Genomic DNA, 26463 nt, shown 5'->3' with positions numbered 1-26463 from the left:
GTTAGGTTAAATTTAGATTCAGAACTTGAATACCTTAGATAACTTACCTAATTTCTGGTTTAGTTGAATCCTTAAGCTGAAATCTAAGTGTCGAAGTTCTAGGAATGTTTCTGGCTTTTCCAGGACCTTTTATATTAACTATGCGGGCACATTTACCATGCTGAGAACCTCCGGTTCTCATTCCATATATATTTTATTATTTTTCAGATGCAGGTCGAGAGACACCTCATTGAGCATCTGGAGACAATCTTTACAAGGCGAAGAACTATCTTTTGGACTGTCATATTTTGTTTTAGGCTATGTATATATGTTTATAGCATCTCCGCATGTATATTTTGTGTTTTGTCCCTCCTAGAGGTTGACTTGGAGATACAGGTGTTTATTTTGTAGTTTGAGTTTTATTTTGGGTTGTATATAAATATAAATCATATACTCTGGCCGGCCTTAGCTTCGCAGGTCGAGTCTAGAGCTTGCTATCTGTATTTTGGAACTCTGATATGTATATATGTTTTCAGCTTCCTTTTGATCTTACCTATCCGTTTTATGAATATCCATGCGAGTGTCACACAATTTTCTGTTTATCGTTCTTGTTTAGCTTATTCTTCAAGGCTCTTAGATATAATTTCTTTCAACTATATTTATATGTCTTTTCTTTTAGAGGTCGTAATACCTTGCCACCTCTGCTTTACGACTTAAGCGTAAGGCTTTGTGTGGTAGGGCGTTACGTTATGGTATCAGAGTAGTTCGTTCCTGTAGAGCCTGAGCGATGGACTGATTATGCTTCTGTGCATACTCTGGTGTGTGTATGTGCTATTAGAATATCTGATTGATATATGTGGCATAAACGTTCATGAGCATTTATTTGGAACTTGAAGCATTAGACTTGCGATGTTGAGACTGATCAACTTAATATCACTTGTTTGGTGTGTATAGGGACCAGATGTTGACCCGAAAGCGAAGTTACCGAGCAATGTTAGCAATCGAAGGATTAATACCTCCGACAAAACATGACACAATGGAGCCAGATATAACCTTCAATCAATTCAACCTACCTCCAACAGGTCAAAACCTCGACAATCTAGTAGTAGTTTCCATCCAAAGAGGAGAATTACTGGTAAGAAAGGTTCTTTTGGACCCAGGTAGTAGTGTCGACGTACTATTTTATTCAACTTTTCTAAAAATGCAACTATCTGAAAAAGCCATGCAACCCTCATCTGGAGAACTGGTTGGGTTCTCTGGAAAAAGGGTCCCGATAAAAGGACACATATGGCTAAAGACAACAATGGGCAACACCCCATTGTCAAAAACCGTTGATGTCCAATATCTCATAGTCGATTATCCCAGTCCTTATAATATCATTCTCGGAAGACCCACTCTGAACAACTTCAGAGCGGTAGTGTCTACCTTATATTTCTGTGTCAAGTTTCAGGTCCAGAATGACAAAATAGCAACAGTAAACTCAGATCGCCAACAAGATTGGCAGTGTTACAACGCCAGCATGAAGAAGGCCAACACAACACAAAAGACTCAACAATAAGTGAAAGCAATCCATAGCGCGTCTGAGGTACTGTCTCTTGTAGAACTCGACCCTAAGGAGGACTTTCAGGAGAGACCTCAACCGGCAGACGACTTCCAGAAAGTCCCTCTGACTACAAAGGCCGAACACTTTACCTATATCGGACGAGCTCTAAAAGGAGAAGAAAGATCAAAGCTGATAAAGGTGCTTCAGGCCAACGCCAACCTGTTTGCCTGGACACCAACAGACATGCCAGGAATAGACCCAAGTGTAATCTGCTATAAACTCGCCATCGACAAAACAATCCAACCGATTGCCCAAAAGAAAAGGAATCTCGGAACAGAAAAAATGAAAGCATCCCTTGAAGAAATAAAGAAGCTCTTTAATGCCGACTTCATCAAAGAAATCCGCTTCACCACATGGCTCTCAAATATGGTAATTGTAAGAAAGAACTCAAGTAAATGGCGCATGTGCGTCGACTTTACAAATCTCAATAAGGCCTTTCCAAAAGATGCTTATCCTTTGCCTTGTATTGCCAAACTGGTAGACAACGCTTCGGGGTTTAAAAGCCTAAGCTTCATGGATGCATATTCTGGTTATAACTGGATCCTTATTCATCCAGAAGACCAAAGCAAAACAGCTTTTATAACAGAACATGGAAATTTTTGTTATAAGGTAATGCCATTTGGTCTAAAGAATGCAGGTGCAACATATCAACGAATGATGGACAAAGTCTTCCACCAACAAATAGGTCGGAACATGGAGATTTACATAGACAATATGGTAGTAAAAATCTCAACACAAGGCTCACACTCTGACGACCTACAAGAGATCTTCAAACAAATCCGAGCATATAGCATGAGGCTTAATCTAGAAAAATGTGCATTTGAAGTCCAAGGAGGAAAATTCCTCGGATTCATGTTGACCTCACAAGGAATTGAAGCAAACCTAGAAAAATGTGAAGCTATCCTCAAAATGACTAGCCCAAAATGGTAAAGGAAGTATAACAACTAGCGGGAAGGGTAGCCGCACAGTCACGATTCTTACCTGCAGTAGTGAACCGGTCATACCACTTCTTCCAGACAATCTCTAAAAACAAAAAATTCAAATGGACGAAAGATTGTGAGCGGTCCTTCACCGAGCTTAAGCAAATATTGTCATCTCCCCCGATCCTCCAGAAACCAGAGCTCGGTAAATCATTATTTTTATACCTGTCAATTTCTAACTATGCCAAAAGTTCTGTGTTGGTCTCTAAAATAGGAAAAATTCAAAGACCAGTGTACTTTATTAGTAGGGTACTACAACCAGTAGAAACCAGGTACCCGAAGATAGAGTAACTCGCACTAGCACTAGTCACCACAGCAAGAAGGCTGAGACAATACTTCCAAAGCCACACAATAGTGGTAAGAACAGGTCAACTGCTAAGACAAATCCTGACAAAACCTGAGTTAGCTGGACGTTTGATAAAATGGTCCGTTGAGCTCTCCGAATTTGACATAGAGTATCAGCCAAGAAAGACTCTGAAATTGCAACTACTAGCCAACTTCATTTCGAAGATGACAACTGAAGACAACCAAATAGAGCAAAGCTGGACACTATATGTAGATGGTGCACCAAACAGAGAAGGAAGTGGAGCAGGGGTAACACTAAAGGAAGGAGAAAAGGTTATAACCAAACAGTCATTGCAATTCTCCTTTGCAGCAAGCAACAACCAGGCAGAATACAAAGCCCTGCTGGCTGGACTAAAGCTCGCCCAGAACTTACAAATACCTCAACTCACAGTATACTGTGATTCATTCCTAGTAGTACAACAAGTCAAAAGAGATTTCCAGGTAAAAGATCATTTGTTAGATAAATATTGGCTCATAACAAAGAATCTCATTTCAAAATTCCATAAGTTTGAAATCATACACATTAATAGAGAACAAAACACAAGAGCCGACGTGTTATCTAAACTAGCTATAACAAGGCCAACATTATACAACCCAACACTCTCACAACTAACGCTCGAAAAGCCGAGCTTTGAGCTAAATTATGTATTGAACATTATACAGGTAAGAGACTGGAGGACACCTTTCTTGGAGCATATCAACACAGGAATTATCCCAAGATAGGAACGAAATCCACAACTCTTTCGAAGAAGGGCAAGCTTCTACACAATAGTCGAAAACAACCTATACAGGCGAGGATTCTCGCAACCACTCCTAAGATGCATCAGCAAAGACGACATTGAAATAGTAATGGCAGAAATGCACGAAGGAGTGTGTGGAAACCACATCGGAGGCCGTGCATTAGTTGCAAAGATACTGAGAAAAGGGTATTATTAGCCGATGATAAAAAGAGATTGCATGGCCAAAGTCAAGAAATGTGACAATTGCCAAAAGCACGCCACGATCTCAACAACACCAACCAAGAAGTTGCACACTCTAGAGGTAAGTTGGCCTTTCGACAGATGGGGACTGGATATTCTCGGACCATTCCCGAAAGTGTCAAGGCAGGAAAAGTTTCTTTTGGTGTCAATAGACTAATTTTCAAAATGGATCAAGGCAGAACCCCTCGCATGAATAACAGCCGAAAAGGTGAGATCTTTCCTTTGGAAAAACATTATATGCCGCTATGGTATACCAAGAGAAATAGTCACCGATAATGGAAGACAATTCATAGATCATAACCTCGCCGCTCTCTTACAAAACTTTAACATAAAACATCATTTCAGTTCGGTGGAACATCCACAAATGAATGGGCAGGTGGAATTAGCTAACTGGATCATTTTGCAGGCTCTAAAAAATAAGTTGGACGATGTCAAGGGCGAATGGGCCGACCTTATTCTTGAAATCCTATAGAGCTACAACACAACAATCCAGTTAGCAACAGGAGAAACCCCTTTCAAGCTGGTATACAGAGCAGAAGCTCTTATACCAGTAGAGATCAGCATGCCAACTCTAAGAGCCAAGCTATATAATCAGAACAGAAATACCAACGCAAGATCAACTGACCTAGATCTCATTGACGAAGAAAGAGAGATGGCAGCAATAAGGCAACAAGTAATGAAACAACTCATACAAAGACGACATGACAAAAAGGTAATTCCCCGAGCATTAAAACATGGAAAGCTCGTCCTTAGAAAGACGGAGGAAGCCAGAAAACCTCAAGCCCATGGGAAGTTAGCAGCGAATTAGGAGGGCCCATTCCGAACCAATAAAGTTCTTGGCAAGGGAGCATACCAACTAGAAACACTTTTAGGGGGATCTAATACCAGGAAACTGGAATGTATCCTCCTTGAGGAAATACCAATCATGATGTGTATCAAAGCGGATGAAGGTACTCTTTTTTCCATTTGAGGTTTTATCCCACAATGTCAGGATTTTACTCAAAGGGTTTTAATGAGGTCAGACGCCATATCCTATTATGCAAACGACATAACTATTTCAATCAATTTTGGCATCAAATCAAACATAGTACTATGATAGCATTGCTGTCATTCATACAAACTAGATCAAACCAAAATATATAACCAAAAAGCGAACCGAGCTTCATACTCGGAAAAAATCTTAACAAACAAATCGAGTTTCATACTCGACAAAAGTCAAAACAAACAAACGCCAGCAACCTCGGCAATGTTCAACAAAAGAAAAACACATGAAAGTGTCAAATTTACAAACCACACAAACAAACTAAAACTTTTCATTCTATTTTGTCCCCAATACTCGAACTATCACTCTGCTTATCAGCCTTATCATCAATCAACTCCCCATTTACGATGATCTTTGTAGCATCCAGCTTGGCAACATTAACCTCAAGAAACAAAACTCGAACCTGAGAGGTAGCTCGGTCGAAACCCTAGACAAATGCCTCGTGAACCTTATTTTCCAGCTCCTTCACCCGAGTTGCAAGCTGGTCGTTCTGAGACTTCAAAGTTTTAGACTCCTTGGTAGTTGACGACTGAAGCCGTTTTTCCTCCATAAGCTCGGTTTATCTCTGTTTAAGAGAAGATGAAAGCTCAATAATCACCTTCTCATTCTCCTGTACTATGGAAGACAGCTCAGCAACACTAAGAGATTCTTTCGCCTCCGACTCAACAGAAAGCTCCTAAACCCTTCCAATAGCAACAATCCAAGCACCAATCACCTGCGACAGAAACTAGCCATCAAAACAATCAAAAAGAATTAAGATAAATAAATATACAAAACAAGAATACTTGGAGGAAACGGCTGATTCCAACTCGGCCAACCTCATCAATCATCTTCGAATCCTCAGGAAAACAGCACAACTCATTGGCAAGAGTTGCAAAGGGAAAGAACCTCGACCACAAAGATCTCATATTGTCATCATCGCGATACAGGTGAAGCCTCTTTTGAAACTCTTAAGTAGATTCAACAATCAACAGGATAGGAGAATCCCCCTCCTTACTCTCAACTAACTCAGCATCTTTTCCACGAGTTCTCATCCTTTTTCTCTTCTGATGAGGGTTAGCCTCGGACTGTACAACAGCAGTACCACCCTCCTTATCCACATTAGTCGTCGACTCGTCCTTCTCATTCTTCTTCCTTTGGCTGAAGAATGATTTCAGCCCAGCAGTAGTAATGGTGGGAGCTTTCTCAGCTGCAAGGAATTACAAGAAAACAAATGTCAGGAACGACTATACCACCACACCAAAAATCATTACCAAAGCTAGTTACCTAAATAATCCAAAATAACTTCTTTATCCGAATCCCACTTTAACAACTCCGCAATCGATAACAGTCCTTTTGACTCCAACATCTCTAACAAAAACTCCAAGACAATACTATCATTGGATACCCTATCATCAACGTCAAGTACATGGACAGGCTCAGACGACCAAGAAACAGAAAACCTCTCATCTAAAAACTCATTCAAATAGAATGGAAACTCCTCCTCAACACTCCTAACTTTCACAAACATTGTCTTAAAGTCTTTGTAGGAAGACTTATACAAAGAAAAAATAAAACGACGAGGATGGATGCTAAAATTCACCCACAAACCACGCCTAACACCCTTGGTCTGAAATAGGGAGAAGAAAACCCTAAGGGACAGAGGACGCTCCAAAAATATCCATCAAAATTTCAAAGGCCCGGACAAAACCCCATGAATTGGGGTGTAACTGAGACGGAGCGCAATTCAACCAAAATAAACCCTACACTCGAAGTCAGTAAATGGGAGCCAGGCACCAAGTTCAGTAAACAAGCAAGAATAAAGGTAAAAGTAAGACCAACCATCAACCCTTTCACATACACGGTCATTCTCCCCACAATGTAAAATTTCTATCCTTATATCATGACCTTCCCTAACCCACAGATTGGACCCCAAAACCTTTACTGACTCTACGTCACTAAACCGAGAAACACAACTTTAACCTGTTCATTGACCCAGCTACAGGGATCACCCTTTGTAACAGTAACCTTGACTTTTTTCATGACTCTGAAATAAACAAAGAAAAACAAACAAAAGAGAGGGGGGAACTAGAATTCTTCAAAACCAACCTTTGCTACTCATTTCCTCTGAAGATAGATAACACAAAGTGTAGGATCAACTCAATAAAGCAAACAGGGGGCTCACCTAGGACAAAGCAAGTAATAAAACCTAGGAAAATGGAACGGTTTCACCATTTAATAACCGTTCCAATCCTAACTGTTCAATTACCACAACAATATCCAATAACTAGGATGTCACTGAAATTCGAGCCACGTTTTCACATCAATCAATTCACCAGACGCGGGAAACAAAGCACCAATTAAATGCGCAACTTTCTCTCTCCCAAGAAAACCAAGGGAAGCTCGAGAGGAAAGCACATTTCTGACAATATATCCGAAGCCGAGGTACACGGAAAGGCTAAAAACTCGCCTTTGTTTTCTTACAAATACAAGGCAAGCTTGGGGGCTATGATATGTAACCTATACCTTGGCATAGAACGACATCAAACATAACAACCCACAAAATCCGAACGAGCTATACAAAGCTCGGAACCGAACGAATCAAACGCTGTCACTGAAGATAATGTCGGCAAAACGGAGAATCGCGAAACGAACTCCAACCAAACAACCTAAAACGTCTATATAAACAAACAAACAACATTGGATCAAATTAGGTCACATAACTCATTCTGATTTTATTATCATCATTTCTCTTAAATTATATTCTTACTTGAGCATCAGAATGCTTTTTACAGGTGCTCTCGTCACAATGTTCTAACCCAGCCGACGTATAACTCTTTCCTTGAACACAGTCACAAACAGAAAAAATTCTCATACTTCGGCATCATACACACAGAACAAAAATCATTCCTTAGAATTAAAATTTGAATCACATATCAATAGAATCAATTATTAAGATTACATGATGATCATAATATATATATATATATATAATGGATACAACACTCAAAATCGTTTATTATTTGAAAAGAGAGAAAATTATTACATGACGTGCGAAATGTCACTAACTCACTATGGAATGGTTTGGATAAAGATATTTTTCTTCCATGTAATAAAATAATAATAATAAGTATGAAAAAAAAATTGACATAAAATTTCACATTGTATTTCTTCTTATTAATTTCCACCACTAAATAACTTTATTCCTTTTCAATTTTGCATTGAAACAATTTAAATAAACTAGTAAAAAGACTTTTATTAATAGCAACTTATAAATACATTATTTTGTATTTGAATTTTTAGTTATAGAAGTATTTATTTTAAAATTATAGCGTTTGAATAAATAACTTAAAAAATACAATTTTTTTTACACAAGAGAATGGATATTAAAATTCTAATTCACAATAATGTTGATAGCAATGCCAAAGAAATTATTGTGTAGTTATTATTTGATATTTTATTGTGTATGATATAATAGATAAAAATAAAAAATAAATATAAAATGTGTGTCAATATATATTTTGTTGTTGTTTTTTATTTTTTTTACTCCTATTAGAACTCCTTCCTCTTTTATTGGGGTTAAGATTTTTTACAGAGCCAATGATAAAAGTAATCTTTTTTTTTGAAATTATTGTTTTTTTACAGGAAGCGATAGAATGACTTATTGAAAAAGAAAAAAGTCATATTTCTATTTCTTTAAAAAGCTGTGAATTAATTTTTCGAGAAGTTAAAAGTTTTTCTTTAAAATGGTGTCAAACATAGATAATGTGACTTTTTATAATTAAAAAAAAAAACCTTCCCAAATAGGCTCTAAGTATAGAATATGTTACTTTTAACAAAAGCCATTTTATCTTAATATTGTCAAAACGATGTACGAAGGAGAAAAGGATAAATAAGTCTTTAATCTTTTGATTTGGGGACATTTACGTACTCAAAGATTTAAAAATACATTTAACTTCTTAATTTTTTTAAAATCTGGACATATCGATCACTTATGTATTGATATGGTTAAAAAAATGCACATGTAAAAAAGTTTTTAAAATGAAATAAATTAAACCCAATAATCAACTTCAAATTTTAAAAACGTTTAAGTAACTTAAAAACTAAAAAGTGAGATATTAGTTTGTCCTTTTCTCAAGATGAAAACATTATCTCTTCATGTTTTCCACAAAAACCACTCATGTTTTCTCAAGTCCTTTCCAAATGGCATCAAAGAAAAAGTTTTAAGTACATAATAATGTCACAAAGTCCTACATAAACTAGAAGGGTTCAAAAGTCTCTTTAAACATAAAAAGATGAACGAACACAAACATATCCACAAGGCCATTCATTTTATTCTTTCTTCTTCACTTCTCAGAACCCCACAAAGGGACACTTCCTGGAAGTGTATGAACTCTTTGTTTCAATGACACCATGAACTGAAGTCAAGTTGAGGCAACCACTCATGATGAGTGAGTGTCTACCTGAGCAAGTGTGGAGTGAAGGGAAAGTGTCACACACAGCTTGAACTGCACTAGGTGTCAGTGCATTGGCTTACGTTGAGAGTTCTAAGTCAATCTTCATCATTCCCTCCTGCTAAGCTCTAAAGAAGAAGCAGCTCGGCATGTTCATGTTCTCCAATCTGATATTCCATGGTTGTTAACTGCAAAAATAACGTATTTAGATTATTGCTATGCTCCATAATTGACATAAATTCATTTATGCAAAGAGTATAGAGTCTCTTCTTGAGAAGCATTCTGTTTGTGTAATGATTTAGTCTCGGTATAATTTAGTGAGCGCGTCTCAAATCACTATTGCTGTCTTTTTCTTTGAGATGCTTGACAATACAAAATTAACCATTGCTAAGTATAAGTTGGCAACATTATCGTCCGTCTCCTTTCCATCATCATTGGCAATACTTGCATGTCTATCTTTAATTGTATTTAAGTAATTTTTTTTTAAAATTGTCTTGGTCTTCAATTTTAAAAAAGGAGAAGTTTCACCAATTGAATTTTTTATCTTAGATTTTGCTGTTATGGTATTGACACTAATATGCTCTTTCACCGCGAAAACATTACAAGAAAGAATACATGAAAAAAGATTGTTGACTCAATAAGAAAAGTATAGAAAAATTTCCTGATTCAAAAACCTCACAAGGAGATGTGTTGCAAATAATTCTAACTGATATTTGGTTGATGGATTGTGCTGCAACGTACAATATAACTTCGCATCGACATTAGTTAGTACCTATGAATTGGGTTCAAGGATCTGTGTTCATGGAAGATGATTATGCTTTGAAAATTGTGGGTATTCATATTGTCAAATACTCAAATCAAAACGTTTGATAGTTCTATACGCACACTTCAAAGTGTGAGACATGTAACGGGGACTAAAAAAGAATCTATTGTCTGTTAGACTCTTGGATACTCAAAAATACAAAATCAATATTATTAAAGGTAGAATCTTAAAAAATAAAAATGTCAAGTGATGCTCGTGTCATCATAAAAACAAAAAAAAAACTAATAATCAATAATTATTTTAATGTAAATAGCCAAATTCAGAAATCACTTTAAATTTAATTTTGAAAAAAAAAACATTTGTCAAAATTATTCAAAATTTGATCAAATGGACAAAGAGTTTGTACATGTATGCGGTGACTTTGGTTGTAAATGTAAAAAATTAAAATTTGTGTTAATTGTTAACATACATGTATGGTTAGTAGTTTAGTTGCATTCAAACTATAAGTTTATTGCGAATACAACTTCTGTATTTATATACATATGTGCTTGATGACTTAATTGTATTCAAACTAAAAAAATTGTTGTGAATGCAAAACTTATTTTTCTAAAGGTTATTTCCTTTAATTTCCAATCCTAGGATTTTGAGTATACACTACAACATTTTTTAGCTATTGCAACATATCCTGCAAATAACACTCAAAAAGTGTTATCTAAACTAACTAAAGACAACATTTAATATTTGTTACATAAAAATAAAGCTGTTGCAACTCTTTCTTAACAACATACTATAAATGTTCCTTTTTGATCAATTAAAGTACAAGTAAAAAGTGTTGCTTTTGTAAATTAAACAAGCAACATTTGTGATATTTATATATTACACGTTATAAGTATTGTTCTTACAATTTTTAATAAGCTTCTCATTATAAATGTTGCCAAAACTCAACTAAAATTTTTTCTCTAAAATTTTGACATTCTCTCCAATATTTTAACAAAAATATATTTTTTCCTTCTTTTAACTTAGCACAAAATACATATTTATAATTTATATATTATTTACTGATTTTTTTTTTTGGCCAAGGACCTGGACCAATAAGAGCCCAAGTCCAAATCAGAACCCGAAACCCACCCACGTCTCTTCTCATTGTGCGAGAGGTGCTGCACTTGTTAGCCATAGCAGCAGCTACAATTCCTCAGCGTGGTGGCGCAGCCATGACGACATCAATAAACCACCGACGACTATCCTCTGCACTGATTCAAATCCTACTGAGTTCAAAATAAAATTCCAAGCCTTATTTTCAATTAGAAACCCTAACCCCAACCATTTCAAACCCTTCTGCGCGATTTACCCTTGTTTGTTCGATTTCCTCTTTGCTCGCATCGCCGTCGTGCTTGTCGCTGCTCGCGCGCTGTCGTGCTCATCGCTGCTCGCATCGCCGTTGTGCTTGTCGCTGCTCGCATCACCATTGTGCTTGACGCTGCTCGCATCGCCGTCGTGTTTGTCGCTGACTTGCATTTCCTCATCGTTACTTCTGAAGTTGTGTTCCTCTCTACTCGCGTCGCCATCGTTTGACCTTCGATTGTCTTCGCTAGCAGTTCGAGCTTCCATCATTTCTGCTCGCTTGTTCATCACCGGGTACCTATGATTCTGCCTATTCCTTTTTCTTTTTCATTTTGAATCCTAATTTTAATAACGTTGACGTTGTTATTATAGGGTTTTTGGTAATAATGTTGCTGTTTCGAGCTTGCCGTTCATATTTGTGTATATTTGTGTATTTTGTAACCAGATCTATAAAGTCTTTAGGTTTTGCTTGCCGTTCATCTATGATCTCTTCTAATTTGCCAGCATTCTTCTGCTAGGGTTCATCACCGCTGATCATTGTTCTGCAGGTACTCATGATTTTACCTCTGTTTTTATTTTTTATTTTTGTGTTTTGAATCCTAATTTTTGGTTATATGAAACTTGTTGCTGTGTGTATTAGTGTTGAGGTAACTCTACTGTCACTGTGTGGGTTTAATGGAACTGCATGTGTATTTTAAATCTTCTAGTTAAACTTAAACTTATTTTTACATACATAGCTTTGTGCAATACCATTCTATTTTGGTTCTTTTATTATGATTTTGAATTTTAGCTTATTTTCATTCTATGTACTCTGTAGAAATTGGGAAACAGGGTAAGTAGTGCTGATATTTTGAGATTAGCAATTGGGAAACAGGGAAAGTATTATATGCGAAACTAATTATTGTTTTTGGGTCAAGTGTGTGCATGTGGGTGTGGAGTTTGAGCATAGTTTTGTTTGAATATTTGGAGCTTCGAGTGAAGAGCAGAGAGCTACCAGCTTGCTTCTTCTCATACTGCTCCATAGATCAAATGGCCTCTTTTTATACAACGGAATGGAATCACTTCCATCTTTTATGTAACTTTTGTATCTGGCTTAAATTCATGCAACATTGCAACATGAACCTGATTTGCCATTTGCTTTTAGGATTCAACTTTTTTTTCTTACCATGCCCTCTGTAATTTTAGATGCAGCTGTGCTTTACCCTGCTCTCTGGGAATAATTTGAATTTTTCTTTTGCATGTTGACTGTGCTTGCTACCAAGTTGTAATTTGATGCCATAAATATGGACAAATCATTATGCTTATGTCATATGCGGTGTCTTGTTATGTTTTTTTTTATAGTGAAATTATCAAAGGATCCTAGAAACGACAGTCCTAGTTTTTATATATGTAATACAAGTTTCAAGCAAGATAGATACATTGAGACAGCATCTTTAAAGAAAGCAAGTTCTTTATTTGTTGTAACTCCTAACCCAAAGGACTTGGCATGATATTTAGAAATGAGATTTCTAGTAATATGAATTTACTGATATTTTATATAGGGTCTGGCAAAATGGATGTGTTGTTGTGCATCAGTTATTGAACTTGTTTAAATATTCTTGACTAAGCACTGTTGGGGTCATATTTGGTATAGCGTTATCACCACTGCTACTTTAATTTTTGGCATTTGTGTTTTAAGGTTGGTGATCCTGCACAGCTTCTAGCAGCTGTAATTTCAGATGTTGCTAAGAATCATGGGTAAACAATTCTTTTGATGATAAGCATATCTTCTAACTAAATAAAACTATTCTTCTGCTTAATACCCTACTTTTGTGCTATTTTCTGTTTCATGCTTTAAGATATGGCACAAGCTTATTTGAAAGATTGATGCAAGCTGGCTATCCAGTTAAAATGTTGAAGACCCAATACCGAATGCATCCTGAGGTTGGTTCATATTTTACTGGGAAAGTTAGTTTGTTATTTATTTCTGTTCATACTATGGTCATGCTTCAGATTTGGGATTCCTTTATTCCCTAGGCAGCCTCAGATTGAATTGCATAACACAACCAATAATAGTAACTTATCTTAATTAGTATCTTAATTATTCATTCTCTGGTTTTGTATCTTAATTCCTTTCCGGTGACCATGATTTTGTTGAGTCAAAATCAGGCCGGATGGTTAGTTGTATCCATTCTTGGAACTGCTAAGACCAATACTTGCATCATCACATGCTTTGTTTCCTTTTAATAGTAATTTAATTAGAAATTTAATTTATTACTTTCCTGGAAACTGCTAATCTGCCTCCTCATCATCACTTTCATCACCCATCACCATCATCATCGCATGAGACCCCCATCTAATTGAACTCCAACTCCATTCATATCATTTTTATATATTTCTAGAATACAATACCCCAACACTAGTGTGAATGCTATAAGCTCTTACTTTTCTTTTCTTTTCATTTTGACTAAATTAAACTAAATAGAAATCTCTAGTCTACTAATTTTGGTCCTTTAATTTACCATGAAATTTATTTGCTACTTTCTTTTTAAGTTCCTTGGACATATTCAGCCCCCCAGTACTGTCTTTTGTCTTCCTTAAACCTGGCGTCACGAAGAAGCTAATTTTGTTAAGAAAGATAAATCAAAACCGAACACGTATACGTATATGCACCTACGAAATTATTTTGATTTTGTTGTGAAATAATATTTTTCTTTAGAATAGAATTCGAATTTTTTATGACAGGTCTCTATTTATTACTCCATAACAGCAACAGCAATGCAGATTTGCTAAAAGCCTGTGATGTTTATTTAGTTGATGATCTGATATATCTATTTTGATGAGATGATTTAATGTAGATTATTTTGTATGGTTACTACGTGTGCGCACACGTAATGCCCTTACTTAGTCCCCACACTAACCCTATAGACAAATGTCCTCACTTAGCTGCTTTGTCGGCCTGTAGAGGGAATTTCATTCAACACAATTATTTGATGGATCATAACTTCCCAATATATATCTCATTTAATATATATATATATATATATAATATAATGCTTAGCAAATCGCAAAATATAAACTGAATTAGTACTATTCGTATGTTGGTGGAATTTTCTTGAATTTGGCCACGATAACTATTACTTGATGCAGCAGAGTGAGTTACTACAAGCCAGCTACATTACATGAGATATTAGAGGCGTGTGTGATAAACTTTCCCGAAAAGGGAAAATATGTATGATTTAAGTAACGCATAAAATTTAAGATTCCATGCATTATTGAAATCAAATTTCAGTACGCCCTCTCTTTTAATTAGAAATTTAATTTATTACAAAATCTAAAACTACTACATAATATATTTACAAAATCTAAAAATAACCCCTGTTAAAAGCAAGAATGGAACTTAAATTTAGGATGTGTCTAAAGTATGAAAACTGATTGTTTAGATTGCTAAAATTTGGCATAATATATATATTAGCTGGAAATTAAAAGATGCATGGTTATGTCATATATAAACGCAGTATCCTGTTCTTTTTCTTTATGATTAACTGCTAATATTAATAGTGCTTTTGTTTATATAAAACCTGCACTCTCTTGTGTATATAAAAGCTGCACTAAGTGCAGAATCAGATTGATTCTATGCAAGTCACAATTCATTTTTACTCATACTCTTTCTCATCTCCTCTGGTCTCTCTTTCTTAATCAGATTGATTCCTTCACTCATACTTGAGTATACGCAGCTGAACACTAAGTGCAAATTATTGCGGTATGACCTCGTAAGTCTATCTTATACTTATTTGCTTTTATATGTTTATGTTATTCTTTTGCACTTTTTTATGTAATAAAATACTGATTGTTTAATTAAAAAATTAAAATATAAAAGCATTTTTATTTTAAAATATATCTTTTCAAAAGTAATTATTAATATTTCTTTTAGAATAATAAAAGAATTATGATTAGTTTGTATTTGGTTAACTTTTTAGAATAATAAAAGAATTATTAATATTTCTTTTAAAATATAAAAGCATTTTTTTAATATTTCTTTTTATATATTTTATATTGAGCAACCGTGTATATATAGCAAGTTTCAGATTCCATTTTGATAAAAGAAAATTGTTTTTAGCTGGTGTTTAAGACCATAATCATTTTTAGTTTAATAGTAATATCACTATGAACAATTAGGTTTTCCCAGGACTCATCCAAGAACTGGATGAGTTTACCAAGACATAGCCAAGAGTTTAGAGATGGCGTCAATAGATTCTTGGACTATGCTTACTCCGTTGGAAATCCTCAAGGAGAGGAAATTCTATGTCCTTGTGCAAAATGTTGCAACTTCCTTTGGGGTCAAAGAGAGTCTATTTATAGCCATTTAATATGCTTTGGATTTGTCAAGGGCTATACACGATGGGTTAATCATGGGGAAAGTGTAATTGGTATGGATGTCGATACTGGTGATACCGGTGAGATTTATTCATGCGATGACATTGAAGGCTTGCTAGACGAAAGGTTTAGGAATGTGGCAGATGTTGAGGGAGAAAAAGAAGGTATGAACGAAGATGCAAAGAAGTTCTATAATTTGGTTGACGAGGCTAGCAAGGAACTATATCCTGGTTGCAAGGGATTTTCTACTTTATCTTTCACCATCCGACTATACTTGTTGAAGTGTCTACATGGATGGAGCAATGCCTCGTTCACTTCCCTCCTGGAGTTGTTGAAAGAGGCTATTCCTAACTTGAATCTCCCTTCTTCTTTCAACAAAGCCAAGGCTATGGTGAGAGATTTAGGTCTTGATTATAAAAAGATTGATGCATGCCCAAATGACTGCATGCTATATTGGAAAGAGCACGAAAATGAAACATGTTGCCATGAATGTGGAACTTCTCGTTGGATTGAGCCTGCGGTAGTTGAAGGTGACATATCTTCAAAGAAAGCTCACAACATTCCTGCAAAGACATTACGGCACTTTCCCCTAATTCCCAGGCTTCAAAGGCTATTCATGTGCTCAAAGACCGCTAAGAATATGAGTTGGCATCAGGAAGAGCGTAAAAAGGATGGAAAGCTAAGGCATCCTGCCGATGGTCAATCATGGAAAGATTTTGATAACCGACATTCAGAATTCGCCAAGGAACCTCGTAACTTGAGACTTGGTTTGGCGAGCGATGGATTCAATCCGTTTCGAACCATGAATATATCTCATAGCACATGGCCGGTTATTTTAATGACTTATAACTTGCCACCATGGATGTGCATGAAACAAGAATACTTCATGCTTTCTCTGTTGATCCCGGGACCAAAATCGCCAGGAAATGATATTGACGTGTACCTGCAACCATTGATTGAGGAATTGAAGGAGTTATGGGAACTTGGGGTAGAAACATACGATGCCGCAAGAAATAAAACTTTTCAAATGCATGCAGCTCTCTTATGGACAATTAGTGATTTCCCTGCATATGCAATGTTATCCGGGTGGAATACAAAGGGGAAACTAGCTTGCCCTTCTTGTAACTATGGGACTTGTTCTAGTTATCTTACACATAGTCGGAAGATGTGTTATATGGGTCATCGTGTTTTTTTGCCCGAGGAACATCCATGGAGAACTAATAAAAGGTCATTTAATGGAAAAGAAGAACATCGAAAAGCTCCACCGTTGCTAGAGGGCATGGAAGTTTTAAGTCACTTAGATTCTATGGAGAATTCCTTTGGGAAGACAAAAAAAAAGGTGAATGAAGGCCCGTGGAGGAAAAGGTCAATCTTTTTTTATTTACCTTACTGGAAGTATAACACATCAAGACACAATCTTGATGTAATGCATATAGAAAAGAATATAGTTGACAGTATTCTTGGAACTCTCTTGGATATATCTAGAAAGACAAAAGACCACCTAAATGCTCGATATGACTTGAAAGAAATAGGCATTCGTAAGAATCTTCATCCAAAAGAAATAAGAGGTCATAGAAAAGTGAAGTTTGCAAAAGCATGTTTCTCCATGACTAAAGCTGAGAAATCAATTTTTTGTGATGTCTTGAAGAAAGCAAAGCTACCTGATGGTGCTGCCTCAAATATTTCTCGATGTGTGAACCTTGCAGAAAGAAAAGTATCAGGTTACAAGACTCATGATGCCCATTTTATGCTGCATTATTTGCTGCAAATTCCCATCAAAAGTATACTTCCAGATTCGGTCGCAATCCCTTTAATTCGGCTTGGCTCTTTTTTTCATCAGTTATGTCAAAAGGTTATCACATTAGAAGAGATAAATCAATTGGAAGCAGAGATTGTGATAACACTATGCCAATTGGAGAGGATTTTTCCTCCTTCATTTTTTGACATAATGATGCATTTGCCTATTCATTTGGCTAATGAAGTGAGACTAGGCGGCCCAGTTCAATTTCGGTGGATGTATCCTCCCGAAAGATACATGTGTACTTTAAAGTCATATGTTCGAAATAGAAGTTGTCCTGAAGGATCTATTGCGGAGGCCTACTTGGTTGATGAGTGTTTAACTTTTTGCTCACGTTATTTACATGATGGTGTTCAAACAAAATTGAATAGAATACCCCGGAATAATGATGCTAATGACTTTGAAGCGGAAATTCCACATTCATTTCCAATTTTGTTTCCTAAGAAAGGCTGTCCATTGGGAGCAAAGAAGGGTGAGATTTTTTCTCTTGACGACAAGTCTCGAAACCAAGCCCATAGCTATATATTATTGAACTGTGGAAAAATTGAAGACTATGTTAGGTAAATCCTACTTACCAAACATATTATTGAACTGTCCATTTCTTTTAATTTTTTTAATTATGAATCATGGAATTATCTCTAGGTTTTACTTACGAAAATTCTAATTTTGGATTTAGAGAGCATGAGGCTGATCAACAAGGAACAAGTTGGGTGAAAGCTAAGAACCATAGTATGAACTTTCCCTCATGGTTTAAAGCACGTGCCATGCGTCAGAATGTTCCAGATTGGATTAAGGAGCTTTCTAGAGGGCCCAACAAGATTGCAAAAAGATATTCGGGGTATTTTATCAATGGGTATAGATTTCATACTAGGCAACGTGAGGCAAGACGCAAGACGCAAAATAGTGGTGTAACTTTAGTTGCGTTGACTACGAGCTTTGCAAGTGCAAAGGATCCAAATCCAATTCGTGCAAAAGTTTCCTACTATGGCAGAATAAATGATATAATTGAGTTAGACTACTTTGGCAATTTTAAGGTTGTAGTGTTTAGATGTGACTGGTATGAGACTCAAGAGGATGGCTATGGCTCTTCGTATGTTCAATTCAACAAAAAATGCTATCAAGAAGAGCCTTTTGTGTTGGCATGTCAAGTACACCAATGCTTCTATGTGCAAGATCCATTTGATCAAAATAAACATTATGTTATGAAGTCAATTCCAAGGGATTTATTTAGCATAGGTGACGAAGCTGATGTTGATCCCCAAGCTATATATGAAAAAGAGCCATCTGACCAGTCAATGGGTCCTTCTATACCCAATGATAATGGTGAAATTGATTTGATTAGGGGTGACTTGCACGAAGTTGTTATAGATGCTTCAAAAGGAGTTCTTCTTTCACAAGAATACAACACAGAATCAGAAGATAATTCCGAAGACGACATTGAATGATTTATACTTTTTTCCTTTATTATACTAAATAGTAGGGAAGTAGAATGAAATATGTATATACTTTAACTTTTTGTGACTCCTATGCCTTCTAAGCAAAACACTCAAAAAGAAGTCCCAATTTCTAAAAGAATGAAAAGTATGCCGAACCAGAAAATTGGAGCTAGTGAAAAAGAACCAGAAAATCTTAAAAAGCGTCCAACCATGGGTATGGATAAATTTTTGGAGACACATGGAGTTCATTTGGAAAGAGAAGATGACGATTTTGAACCAAGTGCTGAAAACGAAAGATCTATTCAAGAAAAGCAACAAAATCTTAGGAAGACAAATACAAAATCAAGTTGTCAAGCCATGACACTTGATACATTTTTGGAGACAAATGGGATTCATGTGGAAGGAGAGGAGGAACATAGTGGAGCAAATGCTAATGAAGTTGGAGATGATGATGATGATGATTTCTTGGATGATGAGGACTATGTTGGTGAATATGAAGATGAAGTTCTTCATGGTGATGACAATCACCTTATGGAAACTAACAATGTTAAATGTGTTGTACTTTATACATAATTATCATTTTACTTATTCATTAGCATGTATAGCTATATAATTCATTTAAATGGTTAAATTGCACATATTTATAGATACTCCAAAGACTAGAAGGACACGAGGAAAAACAAGGTGTGCTAAAATCCATGCAAGAAGTTGGGAAGAAAGAGAAGAGGTGACTTTTTATGAAGGACAAGCAGTGGGACCAACTCCAAGAAGAGTGAAGGATTTAACTTACTTTATTGGAACAATGGGAAGGAATAGCGATTTCATAACATTGATGTACACTAGTTGGAAAGCTGTGCCCCTCAAAGTCAAAAAGCGCATATGGAAATATATTAATGTAAGTGTTTTATTTCTCATCTATTTTTTATGATCTGAAAATTTTCAATTTCGTATGGCTTAGCTGTAGTTTTGTAAAAATATATAGCTGCTGTTTTACACTGCAGTTTTGTCTTTGTTTTTAGTGTTCTTGAATTGTCATTTACAATTTTTGTTTTGTACTTTTTCGTAGTCAAAGTTCATTCTTCCAAAAGAGGGGAAAGGGTGGGTGATGACTGGTGTTCGAGAAGCTTGGAAAGGTTACAAAACAAGAATCAAGGGAAAGCATTTTGAGAGATATAACAACATTGAAGATATGCTGAAAAATCGCCCTTTAGATATTCCAGAAGTTCAATTTCAAAAGTTAATTGCATATTGGAGTATTCCTTCTGTTAAGGTGAGTTGTAGAATAAATAATTCTGTTTCTTTGTCTTTTTTATGCTTTTGGTTTATTACATATAACTCCCTTTAATTTTTTTGGGTATAGGCTCTATCTCGTTTAAATTCTGAAAATCGTAAAAAGCAACAACATCAACATCGAATGGGACCTATAAGTTTTGCAAGAGTGCGTAATGAAATGGTAATAATTTTGATTTTTTATAAGTTTTTTCTTGTTGTATAATGACCATCTTAAAACTAGATAAATATTATTTTTGGCCATTTTTAATACTCTTTTCCCTTACTTGTAGCGTGAAATGAATGAGAACAAAGAAGACCCATCACAGGTTGATGTGTTTGTTGCAACTCGAACTGGACGAAAAGGAAAAGAGCTTGATTCAGGAACACAAGCTGTTATTGTAAGTCATAATAAGTTGAAGTAGAACTGCCTTAATTTACAAATTGATCTAAAATAAAATTGCCTTAATTTACAGTATTATTTTAAGTCAGATTGTCCTGTATAAAACTTAAAAAGTATTGTTATAGTATGTAATATGTATATATCTTGATTTTAGAGCCTTCAAAGTCAATTTCCCTTGGAGGAGGATTCTTCTTGAAAGCTAATATAATTTATAAATAACTAATTAAGTAGATTTAAAACATACATGATCATGTTTTGTGGGGTCCATAATTAAAATATACATGTGAATTGCTTATGCTTTAATTTATTTAGATATAGCAGGCGAGAAGTCAAAGATACAAATGTTAAATGATATATTATCTCTTAATTCTAATTAAAATAACAGTGACTTGTCACAAACTCACAATAGTGTCCCGTGTCCTTTTAGAGTTTGGGATTTGGTAGGCATTAATTTAAGACAGCTTGCTTTTTTAGGTTTGAAATTAATCAAATCATCCTTTAATTTCTGTCATCTATTTATATTTAATGGGTAGCTGATATGGACATGACTGGTAAACAGAGCTCTCAGCCATCAACTTGAATAAAATGTGTGTTTCTAAAATACATATTATTAAGTGAATACAATTTTTGTGAAAAGGACATAAAATCTAAATTTTAACTTTTAATATGTTCATTATATCATTATTAAAAGTATTAAAAGTTCTCCAATGAAGTTCTCATCTCAGAAACTTTCATTAATGCTGCATCCCTACTCTCATTTGCTTCCATTAACTCCCTTTTGAGTGTCTCAATTGAAACTATTCACATGTCCTTAAGAACTTGAGAAACTTTCTCAGATTCAGTTCTGTTTGGGGAACTCATAATCACATTCTTGCTATGCTTCTTCTTGAACCGAGGAAATAGCCATGACATAACACCTTTACTTTTAGGCTGTTTTGGAAAAAAGCATGAGAATCAGTGAGAGGAACAAGCTAAAATTGTTATGTTTTTTTTAATAGGATAAACTTAAGAGCCACCAAGAAGCTGGAGACACTTCCGAGAAAGCATTTACTGCAGTATTTGGCAAAGAACAACCAGGAAGAGTTCGATGTTATGGGAGGACAATCACAAAAACATCTCTGCAGAAAGAACGGGAGATTGCTAAAATTAAGCAACAACATGCAGAGACTATAAGTTTAATGAAAACTGAACTTCATGAGACAAAAGATAGAGTCCAAAGTTTGGAGGATCTTGTGAAGCTTCTCTTGCAACAGAGTTCTCTTGGCACAAATATTGATGAAGCACTATCTTTATTACGAGCCAAGGAATCAACACATGATATAAATAGTAAGCAATGTTCGAATGGCAACGATCGTCCTTCCTCATCAACTCGTGATCCAAAGTGATGACCAGGTATAACAAAAAAATTTGCAGTAATTTGTGATTTATCATTTATTGGGAATGGACTATCAACATTTTTGGCCTTTGCTTTCTCTGTCTTCTGCCATCTTACTTCATGGTGGCTTTTGCAATACACTCTTGCTATTTTTAATCAATCATCTTTTTTTCTTTTTCCTTTTTAATTACTTATTTTTGTAGCGTTGTGCTATTGTGAGGAAGAAAATTTTTTCCTCATTGCTGAAATAATGTGGCTATGTTGGAGAGTGATGCATGTTGTCACTGCAACAGACTCTAGTAACTGCTGTTTCATTCACAGGAATGATAGAAATTGTCAAGGGAGTTGTTTCATTTCTTTATCTTTTCATTTTTTCCCCCTTCAAATTTATGTTTCAGTCATTTTTATCTTTTCATTGCATTTCTCTTTCTCAGTTTACTCAAGTGCTTCATCAAACACATACCATGCATCATTTTCCGTTATTGCACCTTTTATGTTTCAATTTTTTTTAAATGCAACTTTAACTAAACCCCAATTCATTTAAATGCATCAGTTATTGAACTCAGTGGAGGCAAGAGGATTTTGAGTTCATCATACCACACACTATCAGATTGTTCCAACAAAGTCAAGCATAGATATAAAATATGCAAATAGATTGACATTATTTTGATAAATATTAATTACTATTTTGTTATGACAATTATTGTTAGACAAGAATTTTATTATTTTGTTGAGAATTATTGATGAACATGTATTAGAAATACTAATTGAACTTTTTAATATCTATTTTAATTAGAATTTTATTTTTAGTTATTTTGTCTCTTTTATAATTATTTTTTATTGTGTACAAATTTATTTATTAATTAAAATAATTACACATGTATGAACAAAAAATTTTATTGTAAATTTTATTTTTTTATATTTTTATTACAAAAATAATTTTTATTTTTATCAAAAAGGCAACCCTTTTATTAATTGCATATTTTGAATATTAGACAACACTTGTATAGGTTGCATATCCAAAAGAAAAGGCAATATTTTAAAGGTTGCATATTCAAAACTAATAGGCAACACTTCAAAGGATTACAAATTCTAACTTATAAGCAACACATAAAAGAGTTGCATTTTATTGCAAATAGACAACACTTCAAAGGATTGCAAATTCCAACTTATAAGCAACACATAAAAGAGTTGCATTTTATTGCAAATAGGCAACACTTTTTAGTAGTGACCAAAATATGAGAGAAGAGACAACACTGCAAAAGTGTTGTCTCAAACACACCTTTGAAGTGTTGTTGTTTTTCAACCAAAGGCAACACTTACCAAGTGTTGCTCTCAAAAGCGTTGCTTTTGAAACAAAAAAGTGTTGCCTTGATCTAAGGCAACGGCTGCATATGCAACGCCGACAAAAAACGTTGCCTTAGGTCCAAAAGTGTTGCCATTGATCAAAAGCAACTTTTTGTCAACCTTTAGGCAACACTTTTTAAATGTTGCCTCAATCTGAAAATGTTGTAGTGATATAAAAGTAAAACCAAGCAATTCAATGTTAAAGCACTATTTAAGCTAAGGAAATCAAGTCAAATTACATTCCATCTAAATCTTATTTAAAAAAAAAAAGAAGATAAAAATTCATGAAACTTTACATAAAGGTGAAGATTATATTATTTGCAATAAATGATCCAATATTGCAATGTTTAAAGACATGATGTAAAGGAAGCAGCACAATGATATCTGATCTTAGCCAGGGTATTGTAATAATGTTAAATTAAACAATTAAAAACAAATAGTATAATACTCGAGTACAGTGGAATGAGTGGTAAAGCAGCATGGGGAATCTGGTTTTGATGGAATGTAACAACCAAAACAAGACAAAATACCAAAACATTATACGAGGAGGGCCACCCCTCTAAGCCATAAATAGCTTCTATTAAACCTAACTTGGTAATACCAGCTTCATCTTGCATCATTTTATGTCATGGTAATTATAGAGATATACGATATATAAAGGGATATGTGCACGTTATTAATGTTGTCATTTTAGAGAAACTTTTGGAGACAGTAAATTTTAGTTTTTTTTTTCTATTAATCTACAAAACATGGACATTTGGTTGAGGATGTCTGCGTGTCGGACATATTTTGAACATGATACTTATCGACATTTGTTCAATACACCCTGTCTTAATAAAAAATAAAAAATTCTTCTCCGAATATGTTTGGACACACCTAAAACATATATTCTTAAAATAATTTTAGATATAGTATATATCATTATTTATTAAAACAAAAAATATTTTAAATACTTGATATAATTAAAATAAGACATTAAAAATAATTAAAAAATTTAATTTATATTTTAATATCAATAAAATATTAAAATATCATTACGATTTATCTAAAAAATACTTTATATTTTATATGTATACGTATCTCCGTATCATGTAAGATTATATTAATTCATATGTATAAATTTTAAAAAATATAAATATAAATTATATTAATTCATATGTACAAAATTTTAGTAAATATAAATATAAAATATATATTATTTATATACAAAACGTCTAAAAATATAATATAGTTATATAGATACAAATTATTGCAAAAAAATAATATTTATTAGGCACATAGTATTACCGTGGCTTTATGCTAGACAAAAAGAACTGCGCTTCTATTTTTAAATTCTAAACACTATATATTACTTGATTGTACTTTGAGTTTGGTTATTTTGATATTTTGTTCTTCACAATTGCCTCGTTTTTTATTTTTTTTTTAACTATGCTTCGTAGCCAGAAAGAGTCAAGAAATTTGCATCAATAGTTTCTTTCAAGCTAGGCTGTGAGTGTGAAAATATGAATGAAAACGAAAGAGAAGTATTCTCCACGCACCCCCATAGCTGGAATGGAGGTACATTCATTCCATTCCCATGTTCCTCTTTCCAAGTAAATGCTAAGAAACAAAAACTAGTTATATATAGTTTACAATGTGGCTCTTTTTTTATTCATAGCGTGGGATGCTGAATTACTGGAACAATTATTTAGTTAATTATGCACATTTTCATGCAATTGTAATTTGTAAGTAACCGTTTTGAGTGCAATAATATAATATAATGCGACAAAAGGTGTTATTGGCCTGCATGCCATTGAGTTGAGTCTGTGACTTTGTGACAAAAACAATACGACCCTTCATGCGGTCCCATTTAATTTGTTCATGCATATATGTTTTTATTTTATTTATGGATTATGGGGGCTTTCCTTTCCTTTTGCATAATTAACTCACAAGCTTCTAAGAGCTATGTTAAATATAATGCATAGATTAAATTATTAAGAGAAGGAAGCTAGCTAGGGAGTGAAGTAGTTTGGATTTTTGTTGAATTACTAAGGACTAATAATTGTTAGGAAAATGCTATTTGTACACCAAAATCAGCTACGAAAATCAACCATGCACCAATGTATTTATGTACAAATATATGTGTGGTTTAATTTATTTTTAATATATATTTATATTCTAGCATGTATTTTATACTAGTAGCCGACTTTAATAGCTAATTTTAGTATACACATAGCATTATCCTAAGTGTTAATATTGCAAATATGGAGGAGTGTATGAAATTAGTCGAAAAAATAAAATAAAAAATTTATAAGATAAGAAATTTGTTAATTTAAAATTTTAACGTTCTGAGTTAAATATAATATTTTTTTATTTTGTGTTCTTGTATTTAATTCTTTTTCAAAATCTTTCTAGTAGTCAATAGTTAATAAGAAAGTAGAATAAATTATTTATATTTATAAAAATTCATAACGTTGATAATTTTAAATAATTTATGCTACAAAAATATAGAAATATGAATTTCATTTATAGATATTTTATAAATAAAAAAATAATTTATTCATTTTCTGAAATAGTAATTTATTTTCCAATTGCAAGCCACTAATGAAGGTGTTGAGTTAAATTTCCTTTGCTCATAGATAATCAAATAATTGAAGAAGGAGCATAAGGAAGCAAACGCACCTGCTTGAGTGAAGTTTACACCATCATCAATCCATATATGGCATTATATTTCTCATGTGGTCCCATTTGATGCCTTCTTATTTTAAGGAAAAGACTAAAGAGTGTCCAAATTAATCACAATTTGTTGTTAATCTATCAAACTTCAATTGATTTTAATTAAAAGATAAAGCTTAATGCAGAAGAGCAGATCAGAGAATGCCTCAATAATGAGTGCAAGGGATCCACATAAGATTTACACACCCTTCATGGTGCATGCGATGATACTTATGTCCAAATTCTAATAATTAGGGTAAAGTATATTTTTGTTTTTGAAATTTGATAAAAGTTTTAAAAATATTCTTAAATTTTATTT

At 34.2% G+C, this 26463-nt stretch overlaps 2 protein-coding genes across 4 annotated transcripts; both read left to right on the top strand.

The window, feature by feature from the left end:
* Positions 1-15517: 15517 nt before the first annotated feature.
* Positions 15518-19247, top strand: LOC140172963 (uncharacterized). The gene is made up of 2 exons (XM_072201665.1): positions 15518-18180; positions 18297-19247. Exons 1-2 carry the CDS (start codon positions 15653-15655, stop codon positions 19063-19065), a joined length of 3297 nt encoding a protein of 1098 aa, XP_072057766.1. The 5' UTR covers positions 15518-15652; the 3' UTR covers positions 19066-19247.
* On the top strand, positions 18297-22916 carry LOC112706626 (uncharacterized). 3 transcript variants are annotated; one of them, XM_025758025.3, is made up of 7 exons: positions 18297-19570; positions 19704-19951; positions 20123-20326; positions 20417-20509; positions 20619-20726; positions 21727-22120; positions 22657-22916. In XM_025758025.3, exons 1-6 carry the CDS (start codon positions 19147-19149, stop codon positions 22111-22113), a joined length of 1464 nt encoding a protein of 487 aa, XP_025613810.1. In that variant the 5' UTR covers positions 18297-19146; the 3' UTR covers positions 22114-22120; positions 22657-22916. The 3 variants fall into 3 exon arrangements, with proteins under 3 accessions (XP_025613810.1, XP_025613809.1, XP_072057767.1); XM_025758024.3 differs by having other exon boundaries at positions 22307-22916; XM_072201666.1 differs by having other exon boundaries at positions 19123-19570; positions 21727-22916.
* Positions 22917-26463: the final 3547 nt, after the last annotated feature.

The sequence above is a fragment of the Arachis hypogaea genome, chromosome 8 (genome assembly GCF_003086295.3).
Source record: "Arachis hypogaea cultivar Tifrunner chromosome 8, arahy.Tifrunner.gnm2.J5K5, whole genome shotgun sequence".
Classification (NCBI taxonomy): Eukaryota; Viridiplantae; Streptophyta; class Magnoliopsida; order Fabales; family Fabaceae; genus Arachis; species Arachis hypogaea.
Note: the sequence above shows the minus strand (reverse complement) of the source record. Positions and strands in the feature narration are given on the sequence as shown.

What these genes read in the sequence shown, in the direction of transcription:
- LOC140172963 (XM_072201665.1), top strand. Translation starts at nt 15,653, where the DNA reads ATGAGTTTACCAAGACATAGCCAAGAGTTTAGAGATGGCGTCAATAGA. An exon ending in AAAATTGAAGACTATGTTAG is followed by an intron (nt 18,181 to 18,296) that starts GTAAATCCTACT and finishes TTTTGGATTTAG; the next exon opens with AGAGCATGAGGCTGATCAAC.
- LOC112706626 (XM_025758025.3), top strand. Translation starts at nt 19,147, where the DNA reads ATGCCTTCTAAGCAAAACACTCAAAAAGAAGTCCCAATTTCTAAAAGA. An exon ending in GGAGTATTCCTTCTGTTAAG is followed by an intron (nt 20,327 to 20,416) that starts GTGAGTTGTAGA and finishes TTTTGGGTATAG; the next exon opens with GCTCTATCTCGTTTAAATTC. An exon ending in CAAGAGTGCGTAATGAAATG is followed by an intron (nt 20,510 to 20,618) that starts GTAATAATTTTG and finishes CCTTACTTGTAG; the next exon opens with CGTGAAATGAATGAGAACAA.